Source organism: Haliotis rufescens, unplaced genomic scaffold (genome assembly GCF_023055435.1).
Source record: "Haliotis rufescens isolate VD_foot unplaced genomic scaffold, xgHalRufe1.0.p SCAF_10, whole genome shotgun sequence".
NCBI lineage: Eukaryota > Metazoa > Mollusca > Gastropoda > Lepetellida > Haliotidae > Haliotis > Haliotis rufescens.
The window spans coordinates 17061661-17086927 of record NW_025963780.1 but is presented as its reverse complement, the minus strand read 5'-3'; the positions used below and the strand labels follow the sequence as shown (position 1 = coordinate 17086927).

At 45.2% G+C, this 25267-nt stretch overlaps 3 protein-coding genes across 3 annotated transcripts in view; 1 reads left to right on the top strand and 2 right to left on the bottom strand.

Moving 5' to 3' along the window:
• LOC124110710 (zinc finger CCCH domain-containing protein 10-like) overlaps positions 1-25267 on the bottom strand; it is a 332500-nt gene that overhangs the window by 221730 nt on the left and 85503 nt on the right. The gene's annotated exons all lie outside the window — the stretch shown is intronic.
• LOC125374577 lies at positions 2524-11756 on the bottom strand. The gene is made up of 6 exons (XM_048385468.1): positions 11373-11756; positions 7849-9147; positions 6573-7721; positions 5055-6032; positions 3374-4045; positions 2524-3246 (listed from the first exon to the last, which is right to left on the bottom strand). Exons 1-6 carry the CDS (start codon positions 11754-11756, stop codon positions 2524-2526), a joined length of 5205 nt encoding a protein of 1734 aa, XP_048241425.1.
• LOC125374576 (non-classical arabinogalactan protein 31-like) lies at positions 13321-13809 on the top strand (the record flags this gene model as incomplete). The annotated part of the gene is made up of 2 exons (XM_048385464.1): positions 13321-13464; positions 13618-13809. Coding segments are annotated over 2 exons (336 nt in total), but the record flags the coding sequence as incomplete, so codon positions are not given.

The following is a 25267-nucleotide window of genomic DNA, read 5'->3' as shown; positions in this document are numbered from 1 at the left end:
ATATTTCAGAGCAATAAGCCACTGTTATCGAGAAATGGGTGATGACAGATAATATTGACAATTCTTTTTAAAATAATTTTCCAATTATGTAAACAATGAAAACCGAAAAGAAATAGGTAAGTGGATATTATGAAATCTTATATTTGCCAAAAATCATCATATCTCCGCTTCTTTGGATCTTAATCTGGACTTTATGAATGTATTAGCTATTTCATGTTTAAAATGAACTTGTAAAAGCATTATTTAGATGTGATAAATAACTTTCATATTTATGTACAGTAGGATTAGAGCTTTCAAATGGTGTATAACATGTAGTAGCAAAGATGTTTTACAAGCAGATACGAGTAAACCTGATCACTGACATAAAGTAAGCCTCATCACTGATGTAACATAAGGTGCATCACTGACCCGGTATAAAATAAACCTGATATAATATATGCCTTATCTCAGTTTCCACAACAGTCTGCATCATCATCAGAACTCATCTTCCTGGTGTTTTAAGACATTTGTGATTCAGGCAGTTGTATGCCAACCACCAACAGTACTAGTCCTATCCCAACAATGATCCCAATGCTGCCTCCCCTAAGAAATATGCCAAGATATTGCACTAACTGGCCTATTTACTTACAGCAATAGATCAGGACTCCCTGAAGAGCCCCTTGTTCAGACTCTCAGGCATTGGGCTGCATCAATTGTGTATGCAGTGTCTTCTCCAGCTGATTAGTGGAAGGGCCGAGTCTGGACAGAGTGGTAACACAAGGCTTCATAACACAATAACACATTATCTCACTATTGGGTGGGCTGGAGACAGTCTTGTCATTACAGTAAGCCAATACTGGATCCGCAGACCTAAGGATTGCCATGGCATTGATATGTAGTCTTGGTCATGTAGGCTTCTTTATCTGATGATGAAAGCAAGGATAACATATTGTCAGTGTTCCACAACTCCGTATTCACTTTCTGCGATTAACAGTTGTAGCACTTGGAAAACTTTGTGAAACTGTGGTTTAAAGCAGCCTGCTGTATTATCATGAAGTCAGTGGGGCGGTCGGGTAGCCTAGTGGTTAAAGCGTTCGCTTGTCACGCCATAGACCCAGGTTCGATTCCCGACATGGGTACAATGTGTGAAGCCCATTTCTGGTGTCCCCCGCTGTGATATTGTTGGAATAATGATAAAAGCGGCGTAAAACCCTACTCAGTCACTCATGAAGTTTGTGAGGTCCATTAACTCTCCCTTGTCCATGCTGTTGGGGAATACACTGAGTCAGGTCACTGTTGACGGTGTACCATCCACGCTGTTGGGGTACAATGACACATTGAGTCAGGTCACTGTTGACGGTGTACCATCCATGCTGTTGGGGTACAATGTCACACTGAGTCAGATCACTGTTCACGGTGTATTGTCCACGCTGTTGGGGTACAATGACACACTGAGTCAGGTCACTGTTGAGGGTGTATTGTCCATGCTGTTGGGGTACAATGTACAGTAAGCCAATACTGGATCCGCAGACCTAAGGATTGCCATGGCATTTATATGTAGTCTTGGTCATGTAGGCTTCTTTATCTGATGATGAAAGCAAGGATAACATATTGTCAGTGTTCCACAACTCCATATTCACTTTCTGCGATTAACAGTTGTAGCACTTGGAAAACTTTGTGAAACTGTGGTTTAAAGCAGCCTGCTGTATTATCATGAAGTAAGTGGGGCTGTCGGGTAGCCTAGTGGTTAAAGCGTTCGCTTGTCACGCCGTAGACCCAGGTTCGATTCCCAACATGGGTACAATGTGTGAAGCCCATTTCTGGTGTCCCCCGCTGTGATATTGCTGGAATAATGATAAAAGCGGCGTTAAACCCTACTCAGTCACTCATGAAGTTTGTGAGGTCCATTAACTCTCCCTTGTCCATGCTGTTGGGGAATACACTGAGTCAGGTCACTGTTGACGGTGTACCATCCACGCTGTTGGGGTACAATGACACATTGAGTCAGGTCACTGTTGACGGTGTACCATCCATGCTGTTGGGGTACAATGTCACACTGAGTCAGATCACTGTTCACGGTGTATTGTCCACGCTGTTGGGGTACAATGACACACTGAGTCAGGTCACTGTTGAGGGTGTATTGTCCATGCTGTTGGGGTACAATGTACAGTAAGCCAATACTGGATCCGCAGACCTAAGGATTGCCATGGCATTGATATGTAGTCTTGGTCATGTAGGCTTCTTTATCTGATGATGAAAGCAAGGATAACATATTGTCAGTGTTCCACAACTCCATATTCACTTTCTGCGATTGACAGTTGTAGCACTTGGAAAACTTTGTGAAACTGTGGTTTAAAGCAGCCTGCTGTATTATCATGAAGTCAGTGGGGCTGTCGGGTAGCCTAGTGGTTAAAGCGTTCGCTTGTCACGCCGTAGACCCAGGTTCGATTCCCGACAGGGGTACAATGTGTGAAGCCCATTTCTGGTGTCCCCCGCTGTGATATTGCTGGAATAATGATAAAAGCGGCGTAAAACCCTACTCAGTCACTCATGAAGTTTGTGAGGTCCATTAACTGTCCCTTGTCCATGCTGTTGGGGAATACACTGAGTCAGGTCACTGTTGACGGTGTACCATCCATGCTGTTGGGGTACAATGACACACTGAGTCAGGTCACTGTTGATGGTGTACCATCCATGCTGTTGGGGTACAATGACACACTGAGTCAGGTCACTGTTGATGGTGTACCATCCACGTTGTTGGGGTACAATGAGACACTGAGTCAGGTCACTGTTGACGGTGTATTGTCCATGCTGTTGGGGTACAATGACACACTGAGTCAGATCACTGTTCACGGTGTATTGTCCATGCTGTTGGGGTACAATGTCACACTGAGTCAGGTCACTGTTGACAGTGTATTGTCCATGCTGTTGGGGTACAATGACACACTGAGTCAGGTCACTGTTGAGGGTGTATTGTCCATGCTGTTGGGGTCCTATGACACATTGAGTCAGGTCACTGTTGACAGTGTATTGTCCATGCTGTTGGGGTACAATGACACACTGAGTCAGGTCACTGTTGACAGTGTACCATCCACGCTGTTGGGGTACAATGACACATTGAGTCAGGTCACTGTTGACGGTGTACCATCCATGCTGTTGGGGTACAATGTCACACTGAGTCAGATCACTGTTGATGGTGTATTGTCCACGCTGTTGGGGTACAATGACACAGTGAGTCAGGTCACTGCTGAGGGTGTATTGTCCATGCTGTTGGGGTAACAATGACACACTGAGTCAGGTCACTGTTGAGGGTGTATTGTCTATGATGTTGGGGTACAATGACACACTGAGTCAGGTCACTGTTGATGGTGTACCATCCACGCTGTTGGGGTACAATGACACACTGAGTCAGGTCACTGTTGATGGTGTACCATCCACGCTGTTGGGGTTCAATGACACACGGAGTCAGGTCACTCCTGAGGGTGTATTGTCCATGCTGTTGGGGTACAATGACACAGTGAGTCAGGTCACTGCTGAGGGTGTATTGTCCATGCTGTTGCGGTACAATGACACACTGGGTCAGGTCACTGTTGACAGTGTATTGTCCATGATGTTGGGGTACAATGTCAGACTGAGTCAGGTCACTCCTGAGGGTGTATTGTCCATGCTGTTGGGGTACAATGACAAACTGAGTCAGGTCACTGCTGACGGTGTATTGTCCATGCTGTTGGGGTACAATGTCACACTGAGTGAGGTCACTCCTGAGGGTGTATTGTCCATGCCGTTGGGGTACAATGTCACACTGAGTCGGGTTACTGCTGAGGGTGTATTGTCCATGCTGTTGGGGTACAATGACACACTGAGTCAGGTCACTGTTGAGGGTGTATTGTCCATGCTGTTGGGGTACAATGACACACTGAGTCGGGTTACTGCTGAGGGTGTATTGTCCATGCTGTTGGGGTACAATGACACACTGAGTCAGGTCACTGTTGAGGGTGTATTGTCCATGCTGTTGCGGTACAATGTCACACTGAGTCAGGTCACTGTTGACAGTGTATTGTCCATGCTGTTGGGGTACAATGACACACACTGAGTCAGGTCACTCCTGAGGGTGTATTGTCCATGCTGTTGGGATACAATGTCACACTGAGTCAGATCACTGTTGACAGTGTATTGTCCACGCTGTTGGGGTACAATGACACACTGAGTCAGATCACTGTTGACAGTGTATTGTCCACGCTGTTGGGGTACAATGACACACTGAGTCAGGTCACTCTTGACGGTGTATTGTCCACGCTGTCAGGTCACTCCTGAGGGTGTATTGTCCATGCTGTTGGGGTACAATGTCACACTGAGCCAGATCACTGTTGACAGTGTATTGTCCACGCTGTTGGGGTACAATGACACACTGAGTCAGGTCACTCCTGACGGTGTATTGTCCATGCTGTCAGGTCACTCCTGAGGGTGTATTGTCCATGCTGTTGGGGTACAATGACACACTGAGTCAGGTCACTGTTGAGGGTGTATTGTCCATGCTGTTGGGGTAACAATGTCACACTGAGTCAGATCACTGTTGACGGTGTATTGTCCACGCTGTTGGGGTACAATGACACACTGAGTCAGGTCACTGTTGAGGGTGTATTGTCCATGCTGTTGGGGTACAATGTACAGTAAGCCAATACTGGATCCGCAGACCTAAGGATTGCCATGGCATTGATATGTAGTCTTGGTCATGTAGGCTTCTTTATCTGATGATGAAAGCAAGGATAACATATTGTCAGTGTTCCACAACTCCATATTCACTTTCTGCGATTAACAGTTGTAGCACTTGGAAAACTTTGTGAAACTGTGGTTTAAAGCAGCCTGCTGTATTATCATGAAGTAAGTGGGGCGGTCGGGTAGCCTAGTGGTTAAAGCGTTCGCTTGTCACGCCGTAGACCCAGGTTCGATTCCCGACATGGGTACAATGTGTGAAGCCCATTTCTGGTGTCCCCCGCTGTGATATTGCTGGAATAATGATAAAAGCGGCGTAAAACCCTACTCAGTCACTCATGAAGTTTGTGAGGTCCATTAACTGTCCCTTGTCCATGCTGTTGGGGAATACACTGAGTCAGGTCACTGTTGACGGTGTACCATCCATGCTGTTGGGGTACAATGACACACTGAGTCAGGTCACTGTTGATGGTGTACCATCCACGCTGTTGGAGTACAATGACACACTGAGTCAGGTCACTCCTGAGGGTGTATTGTCCATACTGTTGGGGTACAATGACACACTGAGTCAGGTCACTGTTGATGGTGTATTGTCCACGCTGTTGGGGTACAATGACACAGTGAGTCAGGTCACTGTTGAGGGTGTATTGTCTATGCTGTTGGGGTACAATGACACAGTGAGTCAGGTCACTGTTGACAGTGTACCATCCACGCTGTTGGGGTACAATGACACACTGAGTCAGGTCACTCCTGAGGGTGTATTGTCCATGCTGTTGGGGTACAATGACACACTGAGTCAGGTCACTGTTGGCGGTGTATTGTCCATGCTGTTGGGGTACAATGACACACTGAGTCAGATCACTGTTGAGGGTGTATTGTCTATGCTGTTGGGGTACAATGACACAGTGAGTCAGGTCACTGTTGACAGTGTACCATCCACGCTGTTGGGGTACAATGACACACTGAGTCAGGTCACTCCTGAGGGTGTATTGTCCATACTGTTGGGGTACAATGACACACTGAGTCAGGTCACTCCTGAGGGTGTATTGTCCATGCTGTTGGGGTACAATGACACACTGAGTCAGGTCACTGTTGGCGGTGTATTGTCCATGCTGTTGGGGTACAATGACACACTGAGTCAGATCACTGTTGAGGGTGTATTGTCCATGCTGTTGGGGTACAATGTCACACTGAGTCAGGTCACTGTTGGGGGTGTATTGTCCATGCTGTTGGGGTACAATGACACACTGAGTCGGGTTACTGCTGAGGGTGTATTGTCCATGCTGTTGGGGTACAATGACACACTGAGTCAGGTCACTGTTGAGGGTGTATTGTCCATGCTGTTGGGGTAACAATGTCACACTGAGTCAGATCACTGTTGACGGTGTATTGTCCACGCTGTTGGGGTACAATGACACACTGAGTCAGGTCACTGTTGAGGGTGTATTGTCCATGCTGTTGGGGTACAATGTACAGTAAGCCAATACTGGATCCGCAGACCTAAGGATTGCCATGGCATTGATATGTAGTCTTGGTCATGTAGGCTTCTTTATCTGATGATGAAAGCAAGGATAACATATTGTCAGTGTTCCACAACTCCATATTCACTTTCTGCGATTAACAGTTGTAGCACTTGGAAAACTTTGTGAAACTGTGGTTTAAAGCAGCCTGCTGTATTATCATGAAGTAAGTGGGGCGGTCGGGTAGCCAAGTGGTTAAAGCGTTCGCTTGTCACGCCGTAGACCCAGGTTCGATTCCCGACATGGGTACAATGTGTGAAGCCCATTTCTGGTGTCCCCCGCTGTGATATTGCTGGAATAATGATAAAAGCGGCGTAAAACCCTACTCAGTCACTCATGAAGTTTGTGAGGTCCATTAACTGTCCCTTGTCCATGCTGTTGGGGAATACACTGAGTCAGGTCACTGTTGACGGTGTACCATCCATGCTGTTGGGGTACAATGACACACTGAGTCAGGTCACTGTTGATGGTGTACCATCCACGCTGTTGGAGTACAATGACACACTGAGTCAGGTCACTCCTGAGGGTGTATTGTCCATACTGTTGGGGTACAATGACACACTGAGTCAGGTCACTGTTGATGGTGTATTGTCCACGCTGTTGGGGTACAATGACACAGTGAGTCAGGTCACTGTTGAGGGTGTATTGTCTATGCTGTTGGGGTACAATGACACAGTGAGTCAGGTCACTGTTGACAGTGTACCATCCACGCTGTTGGGGTACAATGACACACTGAGTCAGGTCACTCCTGAGGGTGTATTGTCCATGCTGTTGGGGTACAATGACACACTGAGTCAGGTCACTGTTGGCGGTGTATTGTCCATGCTGTTGGGGTACAATGACACACTGAGTCAGATCACTGTTGAGGGTGTATTGTCTATGCTGTTGGGGTACAATGACACAGTGAGTCAGGTCACTGTTGACAGTGTACCATCCACGCTGTTGGGGTACAATGACACACTGAGTCAGGTCACTCCTGAGGGTGTATTGTCCATACTGTTGGGGTACAATGACACACTGAGTCAGGTCACTCCTGAGGGTGTATTGTCCATGCTGTTGGGGTACAATGACACACTGAGTCAGGTCACTGTTGGCGGTGTATTGTCCATGCTGTTGGGGTACAATGACACACTGAGTCAGATCACTGTTGAGGGTGTATTGTCCATGCTGTTGGGGTACAATGTCACACTGAGTCAGGTCACTGTTGACAGTGTATTGTCCATGCTGTTGGGGTACAATGACACACTGAGTCAGGTCACTGTTGATGGTGTACCATCCACGCTGTTGGGGTCCTATGACACATTGAGTCAGGTCACTGTTGACAGTGTATTGTCCATGCTGTTGGGGTACAATGACACACTGAGTCAGGTCACTGTTGACAGTGTACCATCCACGCTGTTGGAGTACAATGACACACTGAGTCAGGTCACTCCTGAGGGTGTATTGTCCATACTGTTGGGGTACAATGACACACTGAGTCAGGTCACTGTTGATGGTGTATTGTCCACGCTGTTGGGGTACAATGACACAGTGAGTCAGGTCACTGCTGAGGGTGTATTGTCCATGCTGTTGGGGTAACAATGACACACTGAGTCAGGTCACTGTTGAGGGTGTATTGTCTATGCTGTTGGGGTACAATGACACACTGAGTCAGGTCACTGTTGATGGTGTACCATCCACGCTGTTGGGGTGCAATGACACACTGAGTCAGGTCACTCCTGAGGGTGTACCATCCACGCTGTTGGAGTACAATGACACATTGAGTCAGGTCACTGTTGAGATTGTATTGTCCATGCTGTTGGGGTACAATGACACACTGAGTCAGGTCACTCCTGAGGGTGTACCATCCACGCTGCTTGGGTACAATGACACACTGAGTCAGGTCACTCCTGAGGGTGTACCATCCATGCTGTTGGGGTACAAGGTCACACTGAGTCAGATCACTCCTGAGGGTGTATTGTCCAAGCTGTTGGGGTACAATGACACACTGAGTCAGGTCACTCCTGAGGGTGTACCATCCACGCTGTTGGGGTACAATGACACACTGAGTCAGGTCACTGTTGAGGGTGTACCATCCACGCTGTTGGGGTACAATGACACACTGAGTCAGGTCACTCCTGAGGGTGTACCATCCACGCTGTTGGAGTACAATGACACATTGAGTCAGGTCACTGTTGAGGGTGTATTGTCCATGCTGTTGGGGTACAATGACACACTGAGTCAGGTCACTCCTGAGGGTGTACCATCCACGCTGTTGGGGTACAATGACACACTGAGTCAGGTCACTCCTGAGGGTGTACCATCCACGCTGTTGGAGTACAATGACACATTGAGTCAGGTCACTGTTGAGGGTGTATTGTCCATGCTGTTGGGGTACAATGACACACTGAGTCAGGTCACTCCTGAGGGTGTACCATCCACGCTGTTGGGGTACAATGACACACTGAGTCAGGTCACTCCTGAGGGTGTACCATCCACGCTGTTGGGGTACAAGGTCACACTGAGTCAGGTCACTCCTGAGGGTGTACCATCCACGCTGTTGGGGTACAATGACACACTGAGTCAGGTAACTCCTGAGGGTGTACCATCCATGCTGTTGGGGTACAATGACACATTGAGTCAGGTCACTGTTGAGGGTGTATTGTCCATGCTGTTGGGGTACAATGACACACTGAGTCAGGTCACTCCTGAGGGTGTACCATCCACGCTGTTGGGGTACAATGTCACACTGTGTCAGGTCACTGTTGAGGGTGTATTGTCCATGCTGTTGGGGTACAATGTCAGACTGAGTCAGGTCACTCCTGAGGGTGTATTGTCCATGCTGTTGGGGTACAATGACACACTGAGTCAGGTCAATGTTGAGGGTGTATTGTCCATGCTGTTGGGGTACAATGTCACACTGAGTCAGATCACTGCTGAAGGTGTACCATCCACGCTGTTGGAGTACAATGACACACTGAGTCAGGTCACTGCTGAGAGTGTATCTTGGTCTCCTCTCAGTACTGTTTGGATATTGTGACAAATGTCTATTATGGCAGCCATTTTGAAAACATAAGAAAATCCTAGGTCTTGAACAGATAAAGGTATCATTAATAAGAACTGGTAAACCACCTTTGAACTTTCCATGTAGTTTCATAGGAAAAGATTTTTTAAAGACATGTTTGATGAAAGATGACACTACATAACCTCACCAAGCTGGAATCATAACCCAGGTGAGCTAAATTAGAACATCATGCATCCATGCAAGATTCAGATGGACAGATTATCATTGCACACTCATGTTCAATTATTTCAGTGTGCAAAAGAATGAATAGTTTCTGTAGAGCAACAGTTCAAAACAATTGATGCACGTGCCCAGTTGCTACATCTGGCAAACGACTTCTTCATATGGAGAAAACAAGGAAGTACTTGTTACAGTGTACTGATCAGCCTATCATTACAGCTCTTTCCGCTCCTTGTATCAATTTGTACAATGATTCCCTTTCATTTGACTGACTGCTTCTAGTGAAATTCTACAGACAAAAGCAAAATCCAATTTCACTCTTGTGTCCATTATATGTACGGAATATGCTAAATGACTTAACCAAAGGCCAAAAAGAGGTCCCTTAGGGCTGAGACAATTCTGTGAAATCACTCGCAACTCTGCTGTTTCCAATAAGACCCTCATGACTGGATGACACCAGCTTCAACTAGTAGGAACCAGTAGATGGTCCAACCGAGAACTCATTCTCTACAAAGTGTGAATTTCTTTAGCACATCAAGTCAATTACCCCGGCGTCTAGTCCATCTCCTGCTCTGTAATGTACAAGCTTCTCGCTGAAATGAGATCGCCATTGACACCCCGGCCGGGTTGCACCAGCTCTGGTATAGGTCATCATTAAAGCTTTGCTGATGCTACAGACATCCTCCATGTAAAACATGACGTGCATTGTCATAAGTCAGAAGGGGGGGCTCATATACATGAAAGAGCTGCAATCAATGATAAGATTTTGACAGAAGGAATCAGAAAAGCAAGGCCTGACTTGGTACATGAAAACAAATTGATGTTTGTCCTCAGATCAAGGGACATCATGACATAGTTTGAGAAGTGAAAGATTACTATTTCAAAAAAATCTGAACATACAATCCGGACTTTTATGAAACTAATTGTTAAACCAGATATTATACCAAACAAAGGCAAAAATGAATCATCTTACTAACAAAGATGTGTTCAAACAGCATGTTTTCAATGATCATGAGAATCTTAACTTTCATTGCCTTAGAAGTACCATTTGAATTGTCTATGAAAAAGTTTTCTGAAACACACAAGAAAATTCAAAACTAATTAAAAAACATCCATTTCTCTGGTCCACTGTGCATTTTTTTTCAAGAATATGGCAACAATCCAGTTGGTGCTTGTACATAGAGAACCAGATACACCGCACTTGTTGGTGCACTGAACACTTCAGGAAGTACCCAGTTGGTGCTAGTGCTGACAGTAATGTTCATGATTTAACCATGGAGCAAGAATGATTCTTACCTCCTGAGGTAAGGATATCAACCCATGAAATAGTCAGTTTATGGATGGGTGAGTAACAACATTCCCTCAATCAATATCACAGGAGGGTTGAAACCAAAATGAAATGTTCAGCCATGTGATGCAAGTACTGTTTTGATATGAAAATGTTAGTTTTGAGATGAAATGTCTAGCACTGAGATTAAAGGTTTAGCTTTCAAAAAAAAGGTTTACCTTTGAGGAGAAAGGTTTAAATTGAGAGAAATGTTTTGCTTTTGAGAGGAAAGTTTAGTTTATAGAGAAAACGGTAACTCTTTTCCTGGTAAATCTTTTGTTTTGAAATGAAATGTTTGGCACTAACACAAAAAGTTCACCTTTGAGAGAAAAGCTTTAGCTTTGAGATGAATGACTTTGCTTTGACAAGAAAAGATTATATTTTGGGGCAAAACAAAATCTTCCCCCAGCAAAATATGAACTTCTGAGATGAAATGTTCAGCACTGATATAAGTGATTCAGCTTTGAGAAACAAAGGTTTCACACTGATGATTAAAGTTTAGCTTAATGAGGCAAGAAATATCTTTTCCCCCATCTCAAAGTCAGTTTTCTTATTCCACCTAGTCTCCACCCCGATCTCCACCCTAATCTCCAATCTCCACCCTCATCACCCAAATCTCCACCCCGATTTTCACCCTCATCTCCACCCCGATCTCCACCCTCATCTCCACGATCTCCACCCTAATCTCCACCCTAATCTCCACCCTCATCTCCATCCTGATCTCCACCTTCATCTCCAACCCAATTTCCACCCTCATCTCCACGATCTCCACCCTCATCTCCACCCCGATTTCCAGCCTAATCTCCACCCTCATCTCCACCCTCATCTCCACCCCGATTTCCAGCCTAATCTCCACCCCGATCTCCACCCTCATCTCCCCCCTCATCTCCACCCTAATCTCTACCCTCATCTTCACCCCGATTTCCAGCCTAATCTCCACCCTGATCTCCACCCTTATCTCCATCCCAATCTCCACCCTCATCTCCACCCTCATCTCCACCCACCATCTCCACCCTCATCTCCACCCACCATCTCCACCCTCATCTCCACCCACCATCTCCACCCTCATCTCCACCCACCATCTCCACCCTCATCTCCATCCCAATCTCCACCCTTATCTCCACCCTCATCTCCACCCTCATCTCCCCCCTCATCTCCACCCTAATCTCTACCCTCATCTTCACCCCGATTTCCAGCCTAATCTCCACCCTCATCTCCACCCTTATCTCCATCCCAATCTCCACCCTCATCTCCACCCACCATCTCCACCCTCATCTCCACCCACCATCTCCACCCTCATCTCCACCACAATCTCCACCACAATCTCCACCCTTATCTCCACCACAATCTCCACCCTCATCTCCACCACAATCTCCACCCTCATCTCCACCCACCATCTCCACCCTCATCTTCACCACGATCTCCATCCTCATCTCCATCCCAATCTCCACCCTTATCTCCATCCCAATCTCCACCCTCATCTCCACCACGATCTCCACCCTCATCTCCATCCCAATCTCCACCCTTATCTCCATCCCAATCTCCACCCTCATCTCCACCCACCATCTCCACCCTCATCTCCACCCACCATCTCCACCCTCATCTCCACCACAATCTCCACCCTCATCTCCACCACAATCTCCACCCTCATCTCCACCACAATCTCCACCCTCATCTCCACCACAATCTCCACCCACCATCTCCACCCTCATCTCCACCCTAATCTCCACCCTCATCTCCACCACAATCTCCACCCTCATCTCCACCCACCATCTCCATCCTCATCTCCACCCTAATCTCCACCCTCATCTGCACTCAAATCTCCACCCTCATCTCCATCCTGATTTCCTCCCCAATCTCCATCCTGATCTCCACTCTCATCTGCACCCTAATCTCCTTTCCAATCTCCACCCTCATCTGCACCTCCTCCACCCTCATCTCCAACCCGATCTCCACCCTCATCTCCACCACAATCTCCACCCTCATCTCCATCACAATCTCCATCCCAATCTCCACCCTCATCTCCACCCCAATCTCCACCCTCATCTCCACCACAATCTCCACCCTCATCTCCACCCCAATCTCCACCCTCATCTCCACCTCAATCTCCACCCTCATCTCCGCCCCGATCTCCACCCTCATCTCCACCACAATCTCCACCCCAATCTCCATCCCAATCTCCACCCTCATCTCCACCTCAATCTCCACCCCGATTTCCAGCCTAATCTCACCCTTATCTCCATCCCAATCTCTACCCTCATCGCCACCCACCATCTCCACCCTCATCTCCACCACGATCTCCATCCTCATCTCCATCCCAATCTCCACCCTTATCTCCATCCCAATCTCCACCCTCATCTCCACCACAATCTCCACCCTCATCTCCACCACAACCTCCACCCTCATCTCCAGCCTCATCTGCACTCAAATCTCCACCCTCATCTCCATCCTGATTTCCTCCCCAATCTCCATCCTGATCTCCACTCTCATCTGCACCCTAATCTCCTTTCCAATCTCCACCCTCATCTGCACCTCCTCCACCCTCATCTCCAACCCGATCTCCACCCTCATCTCCACCACAATCTCCACCCTCATCTCCACCACAATCTCCACCCCAATCTCCATCCCAATCTTCACCCTCATCTCCACCCCAATCTCCACCCAAATCTCCATCCCAATCTCCACCCTCATCTCCACCACAATCTCCACCCTCATCTCCACCCCAATCTCCACCCTCATCTCCGCCCCGATCTCCACCCTCATCTCCACCACAATCTCCACCCTCATCTCCACCACAATCTCCACCCTCATCTCCACCACAATCTCCACCCCAATCTCCATCCCAATCTCCACCCTCATCTCCACCCAAATCTTCACCACAATCTCCACCACAATCTCCACCCTCATCTCCACCACAATCTCCACCCTCATCTCCACCACAATCTCCACCCTCATCTCCACCCTCATCTCCACCCTCATCTTCACCCTCATCTCCACCCTCATCTCCACCACAATTTCCACCACAATCTCCACCCTCATCTCCACCACAATCTCCACCCTCATCTCCACCACAATCTCCACCCTCATCTTCACCACAATCTCCACCCTCATCTCCACCACAATCTCCACCCTCATCTCCACCCTCATCTTCACCCTCATCTTCACCACAATCTCCACCCTCATCTCCACCCTCATCTCCACCACAATCTCCACCCTCATCTCCACCACAATCTCCACCCTCATCTTCACCACAATCTCCACCACAATCTCCACCCTCATCTCCACCCCAATCTCCACCCTCATCTCCGCCCCGATCTCCACTCTCATCTCCACCCCAATCTCCACCCTCATCTCATCCCGATTTCCTCCCCAATCTCCATCCTGATCTCCACCCTCATCTCCACCCCAATCTCCACCCTCATCTCCACCCCAATCTCCACCCCAATCTTTATCCCAATCTCCACCCTCATCTCCACCCCAATCTCCACCCCAATCTCCATCCCAGTCTCCACCCTCATCTCCACCCCAATCTCCACCCTCATCTCCACCCCAATCTCCACCCTCATCTCATCCCGATTTCTTCCCCAATCTCCATCCTGATCTCCATCCCAATCTTCACCCTCATCTCCATCCCAATCTGCACCCCAATCTCCATCCCAATCTCCACCCTCATCTCCACCCCAATCTCCATCCTGATCTCCATCCTGATCTCCATCCCAATCTCCACCCCAATCTCCATCCTGATCTCCATCCTGATCTCCATCCCAATCTCCACCCCAATCTCCATCCCAATCTCCACCCTCATCTCCATCCCAATCTCCACCCCAATCTCCATCCTGATCTCCATCCCAATCTCCACCCCAATCTCCATCCCAATATCCATCCTGATCTCCACCCTCATCTCCACCCTCATCTCCATCCCAATCTCCACCCTTATCTCCATCCCAATCTCCATCCCAATCTCCACCCTCATCTCCACCCCAATTTCCATCCCAATCTCCACCCTCATCTCCACCCCAATTTCCATCCCAATCTCCACCACAATCTCCACCACAATCTCCACCCTTATCTCCACCACAATCTCCGCCCCGATCTCCACTCTCATCTCCACCCCAATCTCCACCCTCATCTCATCCCGATTTCCTCCCCAATCTCCATCCTGATCTCCACCCTCATCTCCACCCCAATCTCCACCCTCATCTCCACCCCAATCTCCACCCCAATCTTTATCCCAATCTCCACCCTCATCTCCACCCCAATCTCCACCCCAATCTCCATCCCAGTCTCCACCCTCATCTCCACCCCAATCTCCACCCTCATCTCCACCCCAATCTCCACCCTCATCTCATCCCGATTTCTTCCCCAATCTCCATCCTGATCTCCATCCCAATCTTCACCCTCATCTCCATCCCAATCTGCACCCCAATCTCCATCCCAATCTCCACCCTCATCTCCACCCCAATCTCCATCCTGATCTCCATCCTGATCTCCATCCCAATCTCCACCCCAATCTCCATCCTGATCTCCATCCTGATCTCCATCCCAATCTCCACCCCAATCTCCATCCCAATCTCCACCCTCATCTCCATCCCAATCTCCACCCCAATCTCCATCCTGATCTCCATCCCAATCTCCACCCCAATCTCCATCCCAATATCCATCCTGATCTCCACCCTCATCTCCACCCTCATCTCCATCCCAATCTCCACCCTTATCTCCATCCCAATCTCCATCCCAATCTCCACCCTCATCTCCACCCCAATTTCCATCCCAATCTCCACCCTCATCTCCACCCCAATTTCCATCCCAATCTCCACCCTCATCTCCACCACAATCTCCACCCTTATCTCCACCACAATCTCCACCACAATCTCAACCCTCATCTGTAATCCAATCTCCACCCTCATCTCCACCACAATCTCAACCCTCATCTGTAATCCAATCTCCACCCTCATCTCCATCCCAATCTCCACCCACCATCTCAACCCTCATCTGCACTCCAATCTCCACCCCGATCTCCACTCCAATCACCATCCTGATCTTCTCCCAATCTCATCACGATCTCCATCCCGATCTCCACCCCAATCTCCACCCCGATCTCCACCCCAATCTCCACCCTCATCTCCATCCCGATTTCCACCCTCATCTCCATCCTGATCTCCACTCTCATCTGCACCCTAGTCTCCTTCCCAATCTCCACCCTCATCTGCCCCTCATCTGCCCCTCCTCCACCCTCATCTGTACCCTAATCTCGATCCCGATCCCCCAATCACCACCACCATCTCCATCCCAATCTCCACCCACCATCTCCATCCCGATCTCCACACCTATCTACATCCCGATCCCCAATCTCCACCACCATCTCCATCCCGATCTCCAGCCCGATCCCCCATCTCCACCCACCATCTCCACCCTCATCTACACTCCAATCTCCATCCTCATCTCAACCCACCATCTCCACCCCGATCCCCCATCTCAACACACCATCTCCACCCTCATCTACACTCCAATCTCCACCCTCATCTCCACCCACCATCTCCATCCTGATCTCCACACCGATCTACATCCCGATCCCCCATCTCCACCACCATCTCCATCCCGATCTCCACCCCGATCTACAACCCAATCTCCTTCCCAATCTCCACCCTTATCTGTGCTCCAATCTCCAAGAACTTATCTGCCCTGTAACCCAGGTAACTGTGTGTATCCCTAACAACCATTCTGAAGACCTATTCTGCCCTGTAACCAACGTAGCTATGTGTATCCCGGACAACCCTACCGAAGACCTATCTGCCCTGGCATTCATACTGGCCATGTGACCCAGATAACTGTGTGGTAATTGTTCAAAATTATTTTTTAAAGGTGCCACTTCACCCCTTCTGGTTATTCTACTAGTAAGTTAATATACCCTGGCTATCAGTCTCCTGCTACTGCAGCTGAGTTCTGACCAAAGCAAAAACCAATATTACTTGTCAGGGAGAAAAAATCAGCTAGGCCTGGTAAGTTTCCCTTTTTTTCTCCTCATTATGGTCTCCTGATTAAGAGAAACAAATCTTTTTTTATCTCCTTTTGACGTGACCATGTCCCAAGGTGGCAGTTTTAATGCTACATTAGTTCTCAAGAGACAATTTTATCACGTGTACCAATTAGTGACCAATTTTCTGAATTCAGCTAAAACATGTCTCGACAACACAACGAAAATGTCAGACTGCCTTTTGAGAAAAGCTCCAAGTAATTTTAACCTTTTGTGCAGTGACCTCTATTTCTCATGTAATTACTATTGAACCTCTTGAAACTGGTTCTGAAAATTCTATAATGTCTCATGTCTTTACACTGCACAATACAATGCTTTCTGGAGACAACTTCTGGATGTTTATTTCATGGCGATAGTAAATTACCTGTTACAAAATTAAACACAAATCACTGAAACTAGCGACAGGTCGTCAGAATCAATCAAGATTACACCAAGACCTTAACGCTCAAGTCTTACCCCAAATTGATGAATCTTCAATGAAAAAGAACTCGACCAATCGTAAACTCAATTTGCTTCCTCGAATACCTCCGGCACTGTCCTGGTCCCCTCAGAAGAATGGCCAGATGCTGTCAGTCAACCTAACCCAATCAGGACGAGTCGAAATACACAACCATCGTAAATATCAATCCCCTGGTCAGCCATGCTATTCTAATATCATTTACCATGACAGACAAATCTAAAGATACCTGGTCAGAAAGTGCTAGAGTGACAAGATATAAATCATCTGGAGAAGCCCTTTACCTTCTTGGCCGATGTGATGTATTAACCTTTCTGAAACATACAAGTTATGATTCATTGGTTCTAAATCATAATTGATCTGACAGGATTAGCCTTGATCCCTCTATGGTTTATCTCACCACTGGAATGTCTGTCATTGATTGGAATGACAGCAAACTCCATCGACCTATGTGTACATTTCATTGGATTTCGACCAGACACAACCAAATATTACATCTGTCTGACTTATTGTCACATACAAATCCATTTCTGGTGTCCCCCGCTGTGATACTGCTGGAATGTTGCTAAAAGTGGCGTAAAATAAAACTCACTCACTCGTTTCCCATTCTCTACAATTAGGAGATAAAGCCCATGGTTTTAAATCAAAATAAGAGGTACCTAACCTACAGTGGGACTACATGAAATTTCAAAACACAATAGGGTTATCTCCATTCTACCATGACGGCAAGTGCACTTTGAAAACTGTGCTCCCTTGGAACACGTAATTACACATAAGTACAAAAGTTCAAGGTTAAAATACTCATAGTCTTGACAAGTTCCAAGTAACGGTTTAAACACATACTTTTTTCAAATAGAAGTTGTCAAATAACCCTTCAATTATGTTATAATTTCCCCACAACCTATTGCATATACCCCCAATTGGATTCAACCAGTCCATTTCTTTTTACCCTTCATTTGTGAAAATCAACATGACACCTGCCAGGGGTGACAGGTTGACGAAAAAATGAAAAAAATGCTGAATGAATTTATTTCTCCAACAACTTTATTAAATAACAGGATCTTAGTTATTTTGAGTTGTACTTATGTAGTAGTTGGCTTGAAATATCTCACCAACAGTACAATATCTTCAGAATGACCATCCCTACACCCCAAACATGGACCTGGCCAAAACCTTACTTACTTCCGTTGTGTTTGCTGTCCATGGCTGGCAAACTAGTTGTTCATGGTGACAGTGCAATCACCCTCTGTAGTTGTGGTCGACATGAATCCAAAGAAGTACTGGTGGAAATGTTTGTTTGTTTGTTTGTTTGTTGTTTAACGTCGCACTCGGCAATATTCCAGCTATATGACGGCGGTCTGTAAATAATCAAGTCTGGACCAGACAATCAAGTGATTGACAGCATGAACATCGATCCACGCAATTGGGATCGATGACATGTATCAACCGAGTCAGCGAGTCCGACCACCCCATCCCGTTAGTCGCCTTTTACGACAAGCAATGTTGCCTTTTACGGCAAGTATGGGTTGCTGAAGACCTATTCTAGCCCGGATCTTCACGGGTCACTGGTGGAAATAAGCATACTGGCACAAACATTGCCAACGGGAACACACTGAATACCGCCGTTTTTAGCTGCAGGAGACGACACAAGTGGGATGGCTTGTTTGGTGTGACCGAGGATTATGTGGCCCTGACACCGTGGTGGGTGTGTGTTTTACTTGTGTGTGTTCTGAAATAGATCCATATTGTTTGGGCAGCTGTTGTTCTGATACTGAATGTACACATTATTCTAATGTGTTATCAGCAGCCATTGTTATATGCATCGATGCAAAGGCTATCAATAGATCAATTTTTTCTGAGGAAGAGACGTTTCCAATGAGCAACAAACAATACTTTTCATATGGTGACCATGATCTCATGCACCAAGTGTCCAGCTTCTGTCACTTGAAGTTATTGAGAAGAACATTTTGTAGGTTTGCTTTTGGAAACCTTGTAGCCATATTGAAATTATAATTTTGATGCCTTAAAGGGGCACTGATCTAACGGACTGGTTGTTGCCTTTGTTATTGTTTTTCCCCCGTGAGTACCCGGATGATACGCAACGCAACTGAGCGTGACCAGAGACTGGGGTACCGTCTGCAAGGACAGCTAAATAAACTTGGAGGCTGGAGGCAATATTTGTTTTACGCATTTTTGAACACTGATTGGTTAACTGTGATCTATAAAGATTTCGACAAAGGGTGCATGTTAATTCATTTCTTCAGCCTAAACAAACAGACAAAAAGAACAAGGGAGCTCATCGGATGTCGTCATTTGGAACTACCCAAGATGGTTATAGTTTAATACTAAAAACAGTATCCATGCAGTGAAAGCATTTTCGGATTTCGGCTTGCGTCGATAATACGATTACTACTCCCTTGTTGTCATCCACGTTTTCTCGTATAACCCTACACTTGTGTATTTGTCGTCATTCACTTGATGCTCAGTTAATGAATTTATTACAGGTACAATTAGTGGTAGCACCACTTATATTACCTGACAAAGATTCCCATTTGGCATTTATTGTGTCTGGGGTAATTATTCAATCTAAATCCAGGTTTGAAGTGAGGTGAAATGTGTGTTATGTAATATGCACGTGGAAGCCCAGCAAGAGATGAATGATCAGTTGATTTACTTTTTTTGTAAATCAACGGATCGTTCCTAGTCATCAAAGGATTAACAGAAAATACGTTGATTGATTAATCACTGTTATCTTGCACAGTGGATATGTCAAGAGTGAGTGTTTACATGTCTAGGTTTACTAAAACAAAGGGAATACACTCATATCATGGCGTGAAGTGCCGATGTAAAAACAACATACTTTGTTCAAAGGGTTAACTGATAATACGTTGATTGATTGATCATTGTTATCTATCACTCAATGGAATTTTTAGGAACCGTGGACGCTATGAAAATAGTTGTCACGTAGGCTTTCTCAGCCGACCATTGAGACTTGACACCTATGTAAAACACCTGAAACAATCCAAGCGATCAGTTGAGAAACGAACATGGGTTATAATATCCCGAAACGATATATATCTTTTAAAATATTTGATTGTTACAGAGACACGTGACATCGAATAAGTTTCTTTGTACAGCTGCAGACGAGTGGGATATTGTGCCTTTGTGTGGATATTCACGGATACATTCCTCGAACAAGGAAGCTGCCTAAAACCTATACACATAAATTTGGTAGGTTGTAATTATGATATCTGCATTTTGTTTTCCTTCATTTGAACGGATTCGTTCTTGTTTCTCTACGTCTTGGTTGGGAAATTCTTCAATGCGCGATAGACGTTGTTGTCACAGGTCTTTTCGTTTGTAAGCGTGTATATATTAACGTCAATTTGTAAAATGTGATTCTCTCAGGCAATTTATAAAATGTGTAAATATTTCAGTCATTTTGACTAAAAAATCTGTCCAGATTGATCAAGACGATCAAAAGGGCCTACAAACATCACAACAGATTATTATGTAGGATTAAAAGCCAAACAACTTAGAAATGTACTTTTCAACGTTACATTTTCAGTCTCTTGGTGATGACATTAAACATCAAAATGTTTGGAACTCGTTGTCATAATAATACAGATGGAAATGTTTTTCAGTCACTTTGTAAAATAACTGAATATTTAGACGTTTAATAAATTTGTTACACATTTGACAGTAAAAAAATATACACACTATAAAAAAAGCATATGCTCAGGTGAAATATATACTTTGTGTTGCAAGTCAAAATAGTGTAAACGAAAATCGCAAAATTACCAAGCAAGTGACTTATCAAAACTTCGTCACCATTACCAATGCTACTCACAAAGATACCTACATTTCCTTATTATCTGGAAAACTGTATTTCATTTTGTTGATCAATGTGACCAAACGCCCTTATTACTACCCATAAAAGTGACTAATGCGTTTACGAATGGCGCAGCAGAGGTCGCGAACTAGTCTAGATTTCTGCTATACATCCGGGTATTCACTGGGAAAAAACAATAACAAAGGCAACAACCAGTCCCGGGGAATTGCGTTAGATCAGTGACCCTTTAACCAAACTTGAATCATCCATGTAGTAACAAACATGAAATATTGCAGCTGGATGGCGGGATGACAAGTGATGACGTGATGACGTGATGACAAGTGATGATGTGATAACAAGTAACAAAATAAAATGACATAAGCTCACACCGACTCTCAGACCAGGTGAGCTTATAACTAGAAACCCTTAATTGCCACTGGAATATGATAACATGAACAGTCCGTCCTTTATTACCACTGGATTATGATAACATGAACAGTCCGTCCTTGATTACCACTGGAATATGATAACATGAACAGTCCGTCCTTGATTACCACTGGAATATGATAACATGAACAGTCCATCCTATATTACCACTGGAATATGACGATATAAACAGTCCGTCCTTAATTACCACTGGAATATGATAACATGAACAGTCCGTCCTTGATTACCACTGGAATATGATAACATGAACAGTCCATCCTATATTACCACTGGAATATGACTATATAAACAGTCCGTCCTTAATTACCACTGGAATATGATAACATAAGCAGTCCATCCTATATTACCACAGGAATATGATGATATAAACAGTCCATCCTATATTACCACTGGAATATGATAACATGAACAGTCCATCCTATATTACCACTGGAATATGACGATATAAACAGTCCGTCCTTAATTACAACTGGAATATGATAACATGAACAGTCCATCCTTAATTACCACTGGAATATGATAACATGAACAGTCCGTCCTTTATTACCACTGGAATATGATTACATGAACAGTCTGTCCTATATTACCACTGGAATATGATAACATGAACAGTCCGTCCTATATTACCACTGGAATATGATAACATGAACAGTCTGTTCTATATTACCACTTGAATATGATAACATGAACAGTCCGTCCTATATTACCACTGGAATATGATAACATGAACAGTCTGTTCTATATTACCACTTGAATATGATAACATGAACAGTCCGTCCTTAATTACCACTGGAATATGATGACATACCACAACATGGCAGCTGCATATTCTCCTAAGTTCTTCCAGGATTCACCAGCCATCCAATCACCCTAGATTCTGTTTTCCTTGGCATGAACCTTTTCACTATTAACACGCACAGTGTATAGGACTCACACAAAGATGTACCAGCATAAAAGAAATATTCAAGAGAACCAAACCTGGAATAAGTTTGATGTAGGGTCTTTAATTTAATGAGAATAAATGTCCGTACCTTTGATTTCACAAACATCTTTGTGCACAAATTTGCATGGTACTTGGCATCTGGCCATAAAAGAGTGCTTAATGAAACATTTTCAGCTGATATTGGCCATGCCTTTCCACTCATCTAAATATATAAAACGTCAACTTAAGAAAATAATCAGTCTCGATTATCTGCCGAAAAGGATTCCATTGGGCGTAAAAGGCAAAATAGTGATGAAAACCATATCGATGGATAAAAGCATCCCAATGACTTTATCAAATTTTGCTTCAATTTTTGTGTAATCCATATGGTTGTTTGTTGCCTTGCTGTGGGCATCAAGATGATCGTCGCACAAATTACAGCCCAAATATTTTATCAAAATACGAACTTGCATCATGTGCGAGTCTCAACTTACAAATGAAAACAGCTTGAAGGCCATAACCCAAGTTTCGTTTGAAAAGTATCATCTTTCAGGAATTTAATTAATCAGTTGAATTAGGAAAAAGGTCTAAACAGCGTTCAGTCATTTGAAGACGTCAACTTAATTTTTCCTTTTTTTTGTATTTATTGATAGGAGTATTACATGAAAAGTTTGCTCAAGGGATGAGTTCTAGTGTTCTGAAGATGTTGCAGCAATAATGGTCATACTCACTCACTCCTATTATCACATGAACAGAAGAAATCATAAAAGCAAAGATTTTCAATAATAGTATGAATGAAATAAGTCAATTAATTACATCTGAAGCATCTGTACCTCTGTATATTCAACGAAGCAAGGAAACATGGAGAAGGTTTGAAATGCAGTCCTGTACAAGCTCAAGGTCAATATTCCATAACTCTCTCTCCATGAAATTTTTGTTTCTTTATCTAATAATTTCTCTTTGCACATGTTCAAATGATAGGGTGATTAATTTTAATGAGTTGCTGTCAGTCCATATCCAGGTTGTAGAACCCAGATGATAGGCTATGACATCATGGCAGTCTCCACCACATGGCTGGCACTGGAACACCCAAATACTGCCCATGTCCCTCATGTTCATCCCGGGAAGATTCCATGTTGCAACCAACGCTTGTCAAAAGAGGCGGCTAACAAGACTGGTTGGTCAGGCTTGCTGACTTGGTTGATGCATGTCATGGTATCCCAATTGTATAGATCAATGCTCATGATGTCAATCAATGAATTGTCTGGTCCAGACTGCCGTCACATAGGTGGAATGGTGCTGTAAGCAGGGTTAAACAAACAAAACAAAGTGTTTGTTGTTGTTTAATGATCCACTCAGGAATAGCCCAGATATATGACAGCCTGCAAACATAAGTTCTGGAGAAACCAGTGATTGATATTGTGAGCAATGTCTCAAACAGTCAGGGTATGATGGCCTACAATCAACAAAGTCATTGAGCCTTCTAACCAATCCATGTAGTTGCTGATAACAACAAACACAGACAGGCAGGAGCTTCTCTTGAGTTTGTGAGTTGGTTTCCTGCCAGTGTTTTAGTAAGTCATGACATGTCACCTGCATGCTGCAGGAAAGCCTCAGGGGAAGCACGCCTTTCATCTTTACTACTCAGGTGAAACACCTTGAACCCTAATCAGAGGGAATGTGGGTTTTGAGTCTACAATCATTGGATTCTGTCAGGATTTAAAGGAGGCAACTCTGAACAGTGAAAATGCAATGCCCAAGACGAGTGGACAGCCCATGCTCCTGTTTTGTATCACAAAATAGAGCATTCACAACAAAAAGAGTTGAAAGCATATTTGGACTGATGGCTCTAAGCTTTGTGTCGATTTATTTCAATGTAATTACTGTTTCATTTCCAGAACAGGTCATTGATTACATGTCTGGTGCATTAGTTGTCTGTCTGTTGAGAAGAAACATTAACTGAATCATTACCATTAAATTGGATTATTTCTTGAAGCTGTTTGCTTCCTTTTCTAATGAGCATCTGACTGAACTGATGGATGGCTTCTAAAATACTTGCGGCCAGTGCCACAAATCAAGCAGGGGTGGTCAGTTAAAATGAAATCCCTGACTCCAAAACCTTCCTGTGGAGGGCTGGCAGCAACTGTAGTACCAGATACAGAGACAAGAGACCAAGTAGTTCTGTAAGAGACACTCCTGATTCCACAACCTCCCTGTGGAGGGGTGTCAGCAACTGTAGTACCAGATACAGTGACAAGAGACCAAGTAGTTCTGTAAGAGACACCCCTGATTCCACAACCTCCCTGTGGAGGGGTGTCAGCAACTGTAGTACCAGATACAGAGACAAGAGACCAAGTAGTTCTATAAGTGACACCCCCGACTCCACAACCTTCCTGTGGAGGGGTTACAGCAACTGTAGTACCAGATACAGAGACAAGAGACCAAGTAGTTCTGTAAGAGACACTCCTGATTCCACAACCTCCCTGTGGAGGGGTGTCAGCAACTGTAGTACCAGATACAGTGACAAGAGACCAAGTAGTTCTGTAAGAGACACCCCTGATTCCACAACCTCCCTGTGGAGGGGTGTCAGCAACTGTAGTACCAGATACAGAGACAAGAGACCAAGTAGTTCTATAAGTGACACCCCCGACTCCACAACCTTCCTGTGGAGGGGTTACAGCAACTGTAGTACCAGACACAGATACAGGGACAAGAGACCAAGTAGTTCTGTAAGAGACACCCCTGATTCCACAACCTTCTTGTGGAGGGGTGGCAGCAACTGTAGTACCAGATACAGAGACAAGAGACCAAGT

Coding starts and splice junctions, on each gene's coding strand:
- LOC125374577 (XM_048385468.1), bottom strand. CDS start 11,756: ATGAGGGTGGAGATGAGGGTGGAGATTGGGATGGAGATAAGGGTGGAG. Junction 9,148..11,372: donor AAATCGGGGTGGAGATTTGG/GTGATGAGGGTG, acceptor GTACTCCAACAG/CGTGGATGGTACACCTTCAG. Junction 6,033..6,572: donor AACAGCATGGACAAGGGACA/GTTAATGGACCT, acceptor TTACCCCAACAG/CATGGACAATACACCCTCAA.